At 51.3% G+C, this 13,192-nt stretch overlaps 2 protein-coding genes across 2 annotated transcripts; one reads left to right on the top strand and one right to left on the bottom strand.

Annotated features, from left to right (window-relative positions):
• Nucleotides 1-766: 766 nt before the first annotated feature.
• RPA2 (replication protein A2) lies at nucleotides 767-5,526 on the bottom strand. The gene is made up of 9 exons (XM_075773748.1): nucleotides 5,327-5,526; nucleotides 5,025-5,137; nucleotides 4,808-4,909; nucleotides 4,597-4,710; nucleotides 3,619-3,693; nucleotides 2,923-3,036; nucleotides 2,492-2,602; nucleotides 2,195-2,289; nucleotides 767-1,406 (listed from the first exon to the last, which is right to left on the bottom strand). The coding sequence occupies exons 1-9, from the start codon at nucleotides 5,511-5,513 to the stop codon at nucleotides 1,322-1,324; spliced, it is 996 nt and encodes a 331-aa protein (XP_075629863.1). The 5' UTR covers nucleotides 5,514-5,526; the 3' UTR covers nucleotides 767-1,321.
• Nucleotides 5,527-5,627: 101 nt separating this feature from the next.
• On the top strand, nucleotides 5,628-13,002 carry SMPDL3B (sphingomyelin phosphodiesterase acid like 3B). Its single transcript, XM_075773746.1, has 8 exons — nucleotides 5,628-5,698; nucleotides 5,808-6,027; nucleotides 7,667-7,764; nucleotides 8,272-8,415; nucleotides 9,008-9,180; nucleotides 9,338-9,518; nucleotides 10,124-10,257; nucleotides 11,329-13,002. The coding sequence occupies exons 1-8, from the start codon at nucleotides 5,635-5,637 to the stop codon at nucleotides 11,722-11,724; spliced, it is 1,410 nt and encodes a 469-aa protein (XP_075629861.1). The 5' UTR covers nucleotides 5,628-5,634; the 3' UTR covers nucleotides 11,725-13,002.
• The last annotated feature ends 190 nt before the right edge of the window (nucleotides 13,003-13,192 follow it).

The raw sequence follows: 13,192 nt of genomic DNA, 5'->3' as shown, positions 1-13,192 counted from the left end.
TGACTTGCAGCTCCTGTGACGCCCTGAGCCAGCCAGCCCCTGAGCCCACACTCCCCGTTTGTCCAGCAGCCCTGGGAACTCGGCAGGCAGCAATCCCAGCCCAGCGCAGCGCAACGCTCCCATCTGGCAGGCGGCGAGTGCACTTCAGCGTCTCAGCATTCAGGCTCAAAGATCCCAGGTCCTGCTTTTCAGCAAGGCACTCACCACCCACCGTGGTTCTTCTTGTGAGCACAGCCAGGCACCTTATGGGGCCATGGTGAAAAATGCTCCTGGATGTTTATGAACTCCTGAAATGCTCCCATTAACAAACACAAAACAACCACCAGAAGGTGGTTTTCAGCTTTGCATTTTATATAACAGGAAGCATATCATGACTAAGAGGACGAAATACGCTGAAGCAGCCGCCCCCTCCCTGAACAAGGCAGGATGTTAAAAATAGTTTAAAGAAGAAAAATTTGTACCACGTAATGTAATTAATTTGAGCTTCAGCTAAAGTACTTTTGGTGGCAGAAATGACCCTGGCTGTATTTGTAACACTGATACAAGGGGTAGCTTTCTTCAGTGGTACAATTATCTAATTTCTTAAGTGTCCAGACATTCACTTCAGTATGATCTTTTAAAGCAACTTACTTCAAAACCTAAGGACAAAAATAACTATGGTTAAAGAAACTCTGAAGGCGTGGGCTGTGTTTTTACCCACGCGGCTAGGTTTGTCAGTGCAGATGGTTTTCTTCTTTAAGGAAAAAAGCCTCTAGAGCCACACGCATGCAAGACTACTCAAGTTAAAATTTTATTGGAAAGAGTCAAAAGCTCTAATAACAAGATCACCTCATAATACAAACATAGATTTAAATGCATAAACTAAACCAATTAAAAATCTATTCATGATTACTGTACATTAGTAGAATATTACTCTTGGCTACCCACTTTGTGAATGAAATGGAATGAAAGCTGAGTTAGTAGAAACAGCTCTAGAAACAAAAGACAATCTGCCCAGGACAAGATTAGAAAGAGGTTCTTCTTTCTAAGGCAGGCATCCTCTAGGGAGACAAAACCCAACTGAAGACTCTGAAGCTTTGAGTTCAGTTTTCCCATGTCTGTTTATGCTTTCAGTCACATGGTCACAGCATATAATCGAGTCCGGTTAACAGAATCCTATACGTTCTGCTTGTCCTTGAGTTCCAAGGAGGCACTCACAGAGTAACTGGGACTTTCACAGGCTAGAAAGAGCAAAGATTACCTTCCACGTCGCAGAGCTCGGCAGGGTAACTTGATACATAGACAAGCATTTGCTTACAACTAAATCCAGCTGGAAGTAACTTCACTCAGCATCCGTTGACTTATAGTGATCATCATCCACAGTAGAGTAGATGTGTCCCTCACTGCTAAGGAATTCAACAGCTTGCCTTTGAAGGAAAAAAAAAAAAAAAAAGGCAATTGCTAACTAGTTCATATCAACACCTTTCTCAGGGATTTCCCACTTCAGACCCCATCCCTACTGTTCCCTCCTGGCACCTGCCACAGGCAGCTCCTGGTGGCTGTGCCCTGTGAGCAGTTTAAGTGCTGCTCTACCCATCAGTAGGTACAGAAAGCTTCTCCAAAGCTCTAAGAGCTGCTGGGGAGCAGGTTGCCAGACTCTCCTGCCACAGAGGGGAAGGCCGCCCCTCTCAGTACTTCCCAGGTGAAAGTAGTACCTACAACTCTGCTTCAGAGGGGACAGAACACAGAAAGACAATGGACATTATTAACGTCTTTAGGCTTCACTCTTTTTCTAAGTCTCAGGGAGGACAAGTAAAGAGACAGCAAAGGAGAAGAGAAAAGAAACAGTCTAATCCCAAGTTTTGATCAGCGTGCAGAAAGCAAGGTAGTCCTGAACAGGAGACAGTGCTGCTGAGACACTGCAGTACTCCCAGGTACCGATTGCTTTGCTACTGAACTGTTAAACAGTTTGTTTTGAAAACAGGAGTGAAGCATTTTATCACCCCGTCGACAATGGCTCATTCATTCCAAGCTGCTGAAGACTTCAACAGTTCTGGCTCACTACTGCATCCTACTGGGAACATCTGAAATTACTAGAGCTGCTTCACAAGTAAGGACCTGGCCTTGCCCACTGTTTTCCTCTCTGCCTCCTTTTATCAAACTCCAGGAAGAACCAACTGGATTTCCAGAACATCCTTCATTTCTACAGACTTACTTGATTGTTGACATGCTCATATTGTGGAGCTGAAGTTTCAACTCTTGAAGACTCATACCTTCTGGGACAGGACAGTTTTTAATCAAGTTCAGCACCTGGAAAAACAAGAACCACCATTAACAGACAGCTAAGCTTCCAGCTAAGCTTCTCCATTTCTCCATCATCAATGGACAGCAAGGCTAAGAAAGCACTATCTGTCTTCAAACAGTAACTGAGCTTGCATTTCTTTGTCCTACATCACGCCGCAGCAGCCTCCACTGCGACTGCCATGTTCCTGGAGAAGCTGCTTGCACCAACCTGACTCTGATGCGCTGTGAGTCCGTTCACTGGTAGGCTGCCACCTCCTCCATAGCCCCCTGCGTCACTGATCCCAGCGGAGGAAAATGACTGCGGCACCCTTGATGCTGACTGCAATTACGAGAGTAAAGTTGCTGTGGTTACACAGGCGGCCACAAGCCCACGGCATTAAAGACTCAGAGTTATTTCAGAGAGACAGTAATTAAAAATAGATTCCCAAAGAAACCGCTGGAAATGGACTGCAACACACTCTCTCTCCAAGGAAGCCAGGACTCCTGTTACACCTTCACTGTAGCCCTCCAACAGCTTCAAGCTTTCCAGCCCCACAACTTATGTACAATTTCCACAACGAGCCCAGAGGTCCCTCTTTTTGGGAGACAACCAGTAACCCGGTAAAGGCCAAGATGGGATCAGGATCTTCAAGTACGTACCATAAGATTTTTTCTGAGGATCATATGTGCGTTGACAATCTCTAGTATGTGTGTGGTGAACTCATTCATATTTTCCAGAGGCATGATCTTAAATGCCACCAAGCTTTTCTTATTCTTTCAGAGGAAAAAAAAAAAAATTAACATCACAGGAACACGCTTAACAGCCAATCCAACCATTCTCTCCAGGAACAGGGATAGTGGCAGGTAGGGAGCTTGCCTGCACCTAACAGGGTTATTTCTCTTTCTAACCGGCTGGGAATTAACTGCACTTTAACACATGCACCGTTATTTGAATATTTATTCATATATTTAGTTACAATATTTAGTTATGAGGCAACCACACCACTTAATACGCTACAAGAAGCGTCCCAACTAACCAGAATCTGGTCTAAGCTCTACAGTACAAACACCCAAGAACCTGGTGGTCAGAATTCTGTTCCGCTGTAACCAACACACTGACACAGAGTGGCATTTTAAATGGGTCCTCTGTCCTTTGCATTTAGGAACTGAAGTGTTATTAAATACAGCCCTGGCAAAAACATTCAAGGATTTGTCCACAGGAAAGGATGAGCAAAGACCACGATGAAGCTGATATTCTAAAGGCAGCCCACCAACGCTGTGCCAGATCACCAAACCTTCACGCCACTGCTCCGGCCTCATGACCTGAGGAGTCAGACACGGGTAACATCATCTTACCTGGAAAGAACGAAGATGACCAGCTACTTTTACATAAGTTCCTGGAGGTACCACCACATTCTCGCCACCTGCCTCCTAACAGAGAGGAAAAGGAAAAAGGAAGGTTTTGCAGACTCACATTTCCATTTCTCAGTTATCACAATAAATGACCTAGGAACAGCGGCTTATCTCAAGCAAACACAAAACAGCACGCATTCCTACATCCAGTAGGAGCAGATGGGTAAACATAACCATAAATGAAAAATAAGAGAAAAAAATATTTTGTTGTTTGAATGCACTGTACAAAACTCAAACTCAGTTGCCTGCTCTGCCGTCTCTGTCCACTTCTAAAGATTTTCACAGAGCAACAAGATGAAAGAACCCTCAAATAGTAAAACAGCAGGTGTTCAACTATGTAACTTGGCTAGAGGAATGCAAGCAGTCCAGAACTGGTTTTGAAGTTACAATAAAGTTGCAGTTAAGCCAAATGAATCTCTGCCTAATTACTCTTCCAAAGTTGTTAACTGAACTCAGCTGTTTGCCTTAAAACACGTTACAATAACATGGGCTAGCATTAAAATTATCAGCAATTCAGGAGGCATGCATCAGAAAACAAGACAATATTCATCAGTACATGTCTTTGCCTCAGTCACTGAGCCACACAGAAAAATCCCTGTTCACTTCCTCTCCTGTATTTCTACACAAAGGTACCGAGGTGCACCTCTTGGTTCAGCTGTGAAGTAATGGTTGAGCTTAAGCAGCTAAACTCTAAAAAAATTATTCAAAGTGATTCAATGTAGAACCACATATGAATTACACAACAGGAGAACAGTCACGTACAGCACCAATGATTTCTGCTACAGCCGCATCTCCCTTCAGAGATCCTCCTTCAGAGGCATTCCTAAAACACTTTTCAGAACAGCCACATCTTTTTCTGGCTCTCTTCACCGCTCCCAAAACCTTTTAAAGCAGTGTGTTCATAAGAAATCTGGTGCTTACATCAGTATCAACCCACTGCCTGACGTCCATCGGGGCTGCTGTCATGTCATCCACTTTGTAGAGAATGTTTGTCGGTGCCTTCTCCGCGTGCCGAATAATCCCCATAATGGTGACCTGCGTTGGAAGAAGGAAGAGTTTATTTGGGAAGGCCCCGGGAAACGAGTCAGCTTTATCCGCAGCCTTCCCGCGCACTGCTTTCCCCGACGCCCACCTGGGAGATCTCCACATCGCGGATCCGGAAGGTCTCGTCGACCTGCTCGGCTGCCAGCAGCTGCGACACGGTGCAGGGCACGATGTTCTGGGAGCGGATCCTCTGCAAGGGACGGCGGGGCCGTCAGCGCCGCCGGGGAGGGGCCACCCCTCGCCCCGCTCCTCCGGCCGCCGCGGCCCAGCGCCCCGGGGCCAGCCGATGCCCCGCTGCGGCCTACCTGCTTCTTCTCCGCCTGGGTGCCGGCGGGCGAGCCGAAGCCGCCCGGGGACTGCGTGTAGCCGCCCGCGGGCCCCGAGGAGCCCACAGTGCCGTACCCGCCGTCAAAGGTACCTGAGGGGGGCAGAGAGAGAACCTGTGAGGCGGTGGCGGTGACGCGCCCTCCGTCCCTGCCGCCACCGCCATCACGGGGCGCGGCGGCGGCCTCGGCCCCCCCCCCGTCTCCGGCGGCCCCGGGCGCCCCGCACACCCGCCCAGGCGCCGCCCCCGGCCCGGCCGCCCCCCGCCGCCCCCGGCCCGCACCGTGCCCGCTCCACATGGCGGAGACCGAACGTCGGGCGCCCGCCGGCCCGCGCGCGCCGCCCCTCCTCGCGCCGCCGGCTCCTGCCCAATCCATGGGCGCCGCTCCGCCGGCCAGAAGCCAATCGCAGCCCTCCATCTTCCGGCTTCTTCCAATAGGGGGAGGCCGCGGGGAAGCGGCTGACGCCATTGTGAGTGAGGGCGCTGCCCGGCCACTCTGAGGTGAGGGAGGCGGTAGGGGAGGCGGAGTTGGGCTGCGGGCACGGCACGGCACGGCAGGGCACGGCACGGCACGGCAGCCGCTGGCCGGCATGCAGCCCGGTATGCAGCCCGTCGCGTTCCTCCTGCTCTGCCCGCTGGCCGCGGCCCTGTCAGGTAAGGGGAGGCAGCGTGCGCCGCTCCCCGGCTGAGCGGGGAGCCCCGAGGGGTGCCCGGCGGCAGCTCCGCGTCCCCCGCCCCGCTGAGCCTCGGCGTCTCCCGGCAGGTGCAGGGCGCTTCTGGCACATCACCGACCTCCACTGGGACCCCGACTACAACGAGGCGGCGGGTGCCGGGCAGGTGTGTCCCTCGGGCGGCTCCCGGGCAGTGCCCGCCGCCGGGCCCTGGGGCAGCTACCTCTGCGACGCGCCCTGGCGCCTGCTCGTCTCCGCAGCCCGTGCCATGAAGAGCCGCCTGCAGCGGCCGGACTTCGTCCTCTGGACCGGGTGAGGATGGGCCGCGGCCGGGCCGGGGTCCCGCCGGGAGCGGCGGTCGGACGGGCTCTGAACTCGCCCACTGACGGGGCTCTCTTCAGCTCACCTTCTCCGCCCTCCCGCTGCAGTCCTGGGGGCTGAGGGACGGTGTCTGCTGCTTTAGAGAGCTGCTCCTCCGAGAGGAGAAACACCAACTATTCCAGGAGCTGGCAGTGGGGGTTCTGGGGTTACGCCTTGCTCTCGGGCTGTGGCATGATCCCGCCTGCACCGAGGGCTTGGAGGGGAGAAGGGGCAGCCGCAGGGCCGGGGCATAAGGAGTGTGGGGGGGTCCAGGGCTCTTTAGATGGTAACCATTTTGGAGAGGTGAGATATGGATGTGCCTTATAATGCAAAATGGAGGCTTTGGGGAGAGCGTAACTGTGAGGAGGCCTCTCAACACCGGCAAGAAGGTCCTCACAAGCCCCAGCAGTGAGAAACAGTATGGTAAGGGAAGGGTCACAGTTTGCTGTCCTTCCTTTTCTTTTTAATTGTGGCCAGCCCTGTCTGACTTCATACAAACTCTGTGTACCTTAAACACTACGGGGAACGGGACGTGCTTTTTTTGGTACTGCAAGTCCTGCCTGTTAAAGGCAGTGGGAGGAGAGCATTGCAAAACAGTCTTACGGCATTTCTTCAAACTGTAGAGGCACCTGGGAGACTTGTCTGAAAAACGGGCCGTTCTGCTTTAGAAGTATGAAGAACCTCCCCTATGTTTTCTCCTAGTACGCTCTCCAGAAATAGGTACCCTGTTCTACAGGAGGCGTCGATAGCACTTACAGACAGTAAAAGCTTTATTTTGCATGATTATTGTAAGTGTACGCGTCCTCTTGTAATGCTTGTTTTTCTTCTAACAGTGCACCATCAGCCTGTAATATGCTCTAACCTCCAGTCCTAGTTTGCGGTGCCTGACCCCATGTTTTCATTTTGTGTCTCTGCGGAAGGTTGTTCCTACTTAGAAGTAGTTATTGGTCTATAAAGACTTCATGTTGATTTTTCTTTTTCCTTCAAACTATTTTCTCCAGTTCTTTGACATCACTTTGAATTTTGATCTTCTTCTTCGATGGTCTTATTGACAGCCCAGCATCATCTACAAATGCCATAAGCATATTAGTGAAAACATAGAAGTGTGTATCTGCCACGTATTTGGAGGCAGACCTCAGCGATCACTGCCTTACTGGAGGCATTCCTTTGTTTCATTTTAATGAGAGTTGTTATCCTGCTGTTCAAACAGCTGTGCAAACAGCTTTGCTTCACTATTGCCGATCAGATGGTGACCTGAGATTGCAAAATGCTGTTCCTTGCAATATTTCCAGTCAGCTTTAGTGTCTATTAAAGGCACTGAGGCAGAGTGAGCCTCTACTTCATATGCTTGTGTATAGGGTTTTTCAAGGTAGAATAAAAGTGGAGCCCATTTTCACTTTGAGTAATTCCTTGAAACTCCTCCAGTGCCTTGGCCAGTCAACATAGCGCTGGTTTCTGCCCCCAAAAGCTTCAACTTTATCTTTATTCTCTCAGAGGCACAAAGAGAAGTAAGCACGTTTCTCTGACTTGCTTCTCACTTTAAGTATATGCCCTGTTAGTCACAGACAATGTGCTGCTTTTGTTTTTCTAGAGATGATACTCCTCATGTCCCGAATGAGAAGCTTGGAGAAGAAAAGGTTCTGCACATAATAGAAAATCTGACTTCTCTGATAAAAGAGACATTTCCAGGTAGGAGGTGAGGAGATGAGAAGGGCACAGGGAAGAGCTCTTCAGGGTGGAGACATGACAGGATTGGGAAGGCATGGAAGGGGTGCGGTTGCTAGAACTCCTTTGTCCTCGTCCTAGTTGCAGTATGGCGTGAGGCGTGTCTGAATTGAGGCATCTGATGCGCACTCGTTGCTTCAGGTTAACTCACTCATAAGAGAGGAAAATAAACATTTCTGTAATTAGTCATTAAGACAGAAAAGGCTGCAAGGAGTGTTATTGATGGTGAAAACTCACTGATTCATCTGTACAGCCATGGCTCTGGGGTGGCTTGTCCCAAGGAGGGATGGTCTTTGCAGTGTTGTACCCCAGTCAGTGCAACCATGTGGCTGTGGTGAGGAAGATTTGCTTTTGCAAAGCTCTCAAGCCATGCTGTTCTTTCCAAGTCTGTGAGTGCCTCAGGCAGCTTTGGTGCCGAGGAACTCTGAAGCAAGCAGCAATTCCTCTGTGCCTCCTTTTCACTGTCTCTAGATACTAAAGTCTACGCGGCGATGGGCAATCATGATTTCCACCCCAAAAATCAGTTTCCAGGGAAGGAGCACAGGATCTATAACCGAACAGCTGAACTGTGGCATCCCTGGCTGAATAATGCTTCCGTTCCTCTTTTCAGAGCAGGTATGGCACCACTGGCTCGTGTTGGCAGCACTCTGGGGAGATGGGGGTGGTTAGGAGAATACCACAAATGGTTTTCCCTGCTTCTGTGCTCAGAGTAACAGTATTTATAGAGTGTTTGCAGAGAAAGGGTCCAATTTAATGCTGATTTCTGGCACTGAATTCTGCTTGCAAGTAAAAGAAGTTTCTTTATGCTTTAGTCTCTCCTGCTTTCCTCAAGTTACTGGAAGGTGTTCCTACAGGGAATAGTGGTGAGCTTCAGTGGAAGAAAAAAGATCTTTTAGGAAAGCTGCTGGCACAGGCCAGCATTGAAGCTCTCTAGAGCTGCCCAGCTTGTAGTGCTGCATGCTGTCCCTGTGCAGGGTCTCCCTTCGCCTTGAGGGGCATAAGTGTGACAAGAGGTACGCGGGAGGAAGAGCCACTCCAAGTCCCCATCCTGGAGTGGTCTGAGGGCCTCTGGCACCTTGTCCAGATAGCGAATCTGCTGTGGCTATTGCCAGGGAGAGCTGAGAGGGATGAAAACAAAGGGATCTGGGGTCACAGCAACCAGCGTGACCAGATCTCCAGCTCTTTCCCTGCTGGTTGCATTTTTCAGGAGCTTTCTACACTGAGAAGCTGCCCAGCCCAAGTTCAAGGGGACGAATGGTTGTCCTCAATACCAATCTGTACTATGACCAGAATGACGAGACAGCTGGTGAGGAAGATCCTGGAGGGCAGTTCCAGTGGCTGGAAGAAACACTGATCAATGCCTCTCGAGCAGATGAAATGGTATTAAAGGAAATGACTCAACAAACTAACTTTTGTAGAGGGCTTCTCCCAGCCTGGAAGCTCTCTCACTCCTGCTCTTCCCTCCGTGCAGTCATGGCAAGCCAGTGCTCTCTGGGAAGTGTGGGCTTTGCGTTCAGTGCAATTCTTGCTTTTGTAGGTCTACATCGTGGGGCACATCCCTCCAGGCTTCTTTGAGAAGAAACGAGGCAAGCCCTGGTTCCGGAGTGGCTTTAATGAACGATACTTGAAAATCGTGCAGAAGCACCACAGAGTGATTGCTGCCCAGTTTTTTGGGCACCATCACACGGACAGCTTTCGAATGTTTTACAGCGGTACAGGTACAGTGCTGGCCACCCAAGCATTTGCATGACAGCTCTGCCAAGTCCCAGAAGATCACTGTTGATGAGATTTTTCAGTGGCTGTTAGCTGAATGCAGCTGAGAGGCCGGAAAAAGCTTGTAAAATGCCTTGATCAGCATGAGACAACAGTGGTTCTCATCTCCATCCCCAGCCTGTAGCTCCAGCCCTCCTCCCCATTTACCCTCAAACTTTGTTGTTTCCCCTCAGTGCCTTGCAACTTCTTGCCTGCTCCCTGTTGATGGGTTTTGGACATCAGCTGAGACATCAGGGAGCAGTTACGAATCTTCGCATTGGGGTTATGGGTAGTGCTCTGGGTCTCCTTTGCTGAGTGTGGTTCTCTTGTGCACCCTCACTGCAAGAGTCTTTGACAGGAGTGGAAAGCCTGTTCTCAGCTGCAGCAGACCAGCATTCAGTCCCTGATGCCGTTCAACGTGCTGATCTTTGTGTGTGCTGTTGTAACTAGGGCTGGTGAGAAAGCCGCTCTTTGCAGCGTGATCGGTTCCTGGGGCACTCACTGCAGCGTGGCCAAGGTGTGATACAAGCCAGGGTCTCCCATTGATGGGTTGTTTTGCCTTTCTGTTAAGGTTCTCCAATCAATGTCATGTTCCTGGCCCCTGGAGTGACTCCCTGGAAAACAACATTACCTGGAGTGAACAATGGAGCCAACAACCCTGGGATTCGGGTGATCGACTATGATCCAGACACCCTTCAAGTGTTGGTAGGGGGTCCCTGTGTGCTGCACGCTGCAGTTTTAGAAGGGTGCTTTAATTCCTGGTTTTAATAGGCAGGAGTACAGGAGCCAAGCAGCTATGTAGGAGAGGACATCAACCATGATATTTCAGCCTCATGTCTAGCACAAAAATTTAGTAAGAGTGCCAGTGAGTAAAGGCAGGGCGACCACAGTCAGCTGGCATGGGATGAGTTCCCCAGGACAGTGCAGGACAGGTTTTGTCGTGTTCTTCATGTCTTTAGCTAGTTTCTGTTGACACTTGCTTTACTACTCAGGTAATGTGGATTGCAGAACTTCTCTTTGGGGACTGACAGATTTGTCAAACCCCCTCCAAAAACTTGTAACTGTCTAGAAAATTGTTTGGGTCCCCCCTATTTTTGATTAATTTGTAATGGATCTGAATTTAGGTGAATCGTAGGGGCAGCTTCTCTTTCCTTTGCCTCTTGCAAAGAGGCAGAGGATGGAGTGTTTGTGCCTTTCTCTGCAATGGGTGAAGCAGCTTTGTAGATGCTTTCTTTACATGAGAAACTAATGCTAAAATACTGTGGAAGGCTGGGGAGCTAGTGAAGCAGAGAGAAAAAGGGCAAGAGAGTGAGAACAGAAGTTGTGAAAAACTTTAGTTTGTTCACAGTTGAGAAAGTAACTTCACTCAGTAAGTAACACTACTCCAACCCTTCCTTCTGCCAGTGGACAGTGTTGATAGTAAATAAGAGTGATGCTGAAGCAGGCCAGGCTCAGAATTCCTGATGTTTGGAGGTAAAAGTCAAGCAGACGGAAGCCATCACTTCATCACTTACGAAGCAGGATGCTTTTGTGGTGGTTTCTGGAGGCTCTCACCGGGGGTGTCTGTCCCCTGGTTCACATCTCTGTAGAAGGCACCTGTTGGGAGGCAGCTCACCCCTCACGGGGCAGGGTGACACGCTGCCCGCGGTGAACACGTGTCTGTGGTGCTGCACACCAGTGCCTGGGAGAAGGGGCTGGTTGCTTCCCAGCCAAACGTTTCACTCAAGGGCCAGTCCTTTCCTGATTTGTCCCCGTTGTGGTTTTCTCTCCCTGCAGGATATGGTTACTTACTACTTGAACCTAACTCATGCCAACATCATGGCCTCAACATGGGAGGGAGAGTTCCCGACATGGGAGGAGGAGTATAGGCTGACAAAAGCCTTCCAAGTCCCGGATGGCTCTGTACGCTCCATGCAAACAGTGCTGGAGAGGATATCCAAGGATCCGCACTATCTGCAGCAGTACTACGAGTTTAACTCTGTCAGATATGACCTCACCCTGTGCGAGGAGGCCTGCCGTGTTGATCATGTTTGTGCCATCAGGGAAGTCGATTTTACAAAATACAATGAGTGTGTTAAAACCAGCAGCTCGGCCTCTGCCATCACCAGTGTTTGGCTTTTCTTTTTCTGCTTGCTCTTAGGACTCCTCAGTCCCCAGCAAGCGCTGCAATGACAGAGAAATGGAAGAGAGCAGAAGTTCGTGATGCACATGAATCAGCCATTGTGAATGCTTTTAGCATTGAGAACTTAATTGGAAACCAAAACAAAATCAGTGGCTTTTACTAAAAGCTCTGTGATGTTGATTTGAAATCTTCTAGAAAAGCTTGATGTATCAGGAAAGGGCAGTGATTGCCACAAAGTCTTTTTGTGCTAGATTGACCTGCATCAGGGAGTCTGTCTCCCTTCCACTGACCTCTGAGGTAGTCCCACAAATTGGATGGAGATGAGGACTTTCACTTACCAGGGATGAGAGCTGAGAGCTGCCGTCTGTTCCCAAGGACTCTGCTGCCACGTGGGTTCCTCGTGTTGGTGCACGCTTCTCTTCTGGAAAGACCACACAACCGTGACCTGGCAGGTCTTGTTTTGGTGGCCTTGTGCAGCAGCAGCCTTGCCTTTGGCTGATGAGCAGAGCCAGGTGGGAGCCAGTACAAAGTGGTGGTGGGGACCCTTTGGGTACGGGCGGATGAGACACAGGCAGAACGTGTCTTGTCTGTAAGAGACAGCTCTGGGCTCTCCCAGGGGTCTGACGGGGCAGAGTGGGAGCAAGGTCGTGGGGTGTCATGGCTGAGAACCCGCCCTGGCTGATTGTTTGCATGCTGCCAATGGACTGTTCTGCCAGAAAGGTACGGGCAGAGAGCAGAAGGGGCTGTGGGGGTGAGGACAAAGTGTGCCTGTGGAGCAGCGGAGGCTGGGCCCTGCCAGGGCAGCCGCAGTGGAACGGCTGTGTCGTGTTGGAAGAGGAGGGAAGATGCAGGGGCAACGGCTGCCTGCGGCGTGGGGGTTTCGCAGCCGTGGTGTATTTGCCCCGGTAGCACCTTCAGAGCGATGGTGCGGGTGCCTGAGAGCCGCTGTCAGGGGCTGTGCCGGGGTGCTCGGGGCCCCTCTGCCAACGCTGTTCCCCCTGCTGCTGGCCCCGCAGCGCTGGCTGCCCTGCCCGGGCCTCTGCCTGCTCGGCAGCCCTGCCTTCCCGCTCCGCTGCACCGGGCAAACGCAAGGGACCGGTGGGACGCGCTTGCAGGGGGATTACAAACCCGACCGTTCCCAAGCTGGCTGCTTTGGTTCCTGTTGATCCCCGGGTTTGCAGCCTCCTGTGGGGGGTACGGGGAGCCCCCCGAGCCGAGTGCGGCAGGTCTCCGTGCGGTGGGGGCGGCGGTGCCCGTGGCAGCGCCCTGGGAAGCAGCTGGAGTCCGATTAAAAAGGTTGTGGAAAAAATGGTGCGGGTGAGCACCGCTACAGCTTGCAGGGCTGCGGTTTTTCTCGGGGGGGGGGGGGGGGGGGGGGGTGCTGCGTCCCAGGAAAGGGCAGGAGCTGCTGCCTGCGGGTGCTCTGGGTGCGGGAGGGGCCGGGCCCGGGGGCGTGCAGGGAGATGGGGGCGGGATGCGGACGGAGACCCGGGGGGGTGTAGGGGTGACCCGGGGTGT

This window comes from Balearica regulorum, chromosome 22, assembly GCF_011004875.1.
Source record: "Balearica regulorum gibbericeps isolate bBalReg1 chromosome 22, bBalReg1.pri, whole genome shotgun sequence".
Lineage (NCBI taxonomy): Eukaryota > Metazoa > Chordata > Aves > Gruiformes > Gruidae > Balearica > Balearica regulorum.
The sequence above is the reverse complement of the archived record's forward strand: the minus strand, read 5'-3'. Positions and strand labels throughout refer to the sequence as shown.

What these genes read in the sequence shown, in the direction of transcription:
- SMPDL3B (XM_075773746.1), top strand. Translation starts at nt 5,635, where the DNA reads ATGCAGCCCGGTATGCAGCCCGTCGCGTTCCTCCTGCTCTGCCCGCTG. An exon ending in CGTTCCTCTTTTCAGAGCAG is followed by an intron (nt 8,416 to 9,007) that starts GTATGGCACCAC and finishes TGCATTTTTCAG; the next exon opens with GAGCTTTCTACACTGAGAAG. An exon ending in CAGACACCCTTCAAGTGTTG is followed by an intron (nt 10,258 to 11,328) that starts GTAGGGGGTCCC and finishes CTCTCCCTGCAG; the next exon opens with GATATGGTTACTTACTACTT.
- RPA2 (XM_075773748.1), bottom strand. Translation starts at nt 5,513, where the DNA reads ATGGCGTCAGCCGCTTCCCCGCGGCCTCCCCCTATTGGAAGAAGCCGG. An exon ending in TCCTCAGAAAAAATCTTATG is followed by an intron (nt 2,603 to 2,922) that starts GTACGTACTTGA and finishes TCGTAATTGCAG; the next exon opens with TCAGCATCAAGGGTGCCGCA. An exon ending in TCACAGCGCATCAGAGTCAG is followed by an intron (nt 2,290 to 2,491) that starts GTTGGTGCAAGC and finishes TTGTTTTTCCAG; the next exon opens with GTGCTGAACTTGATTAAAAA.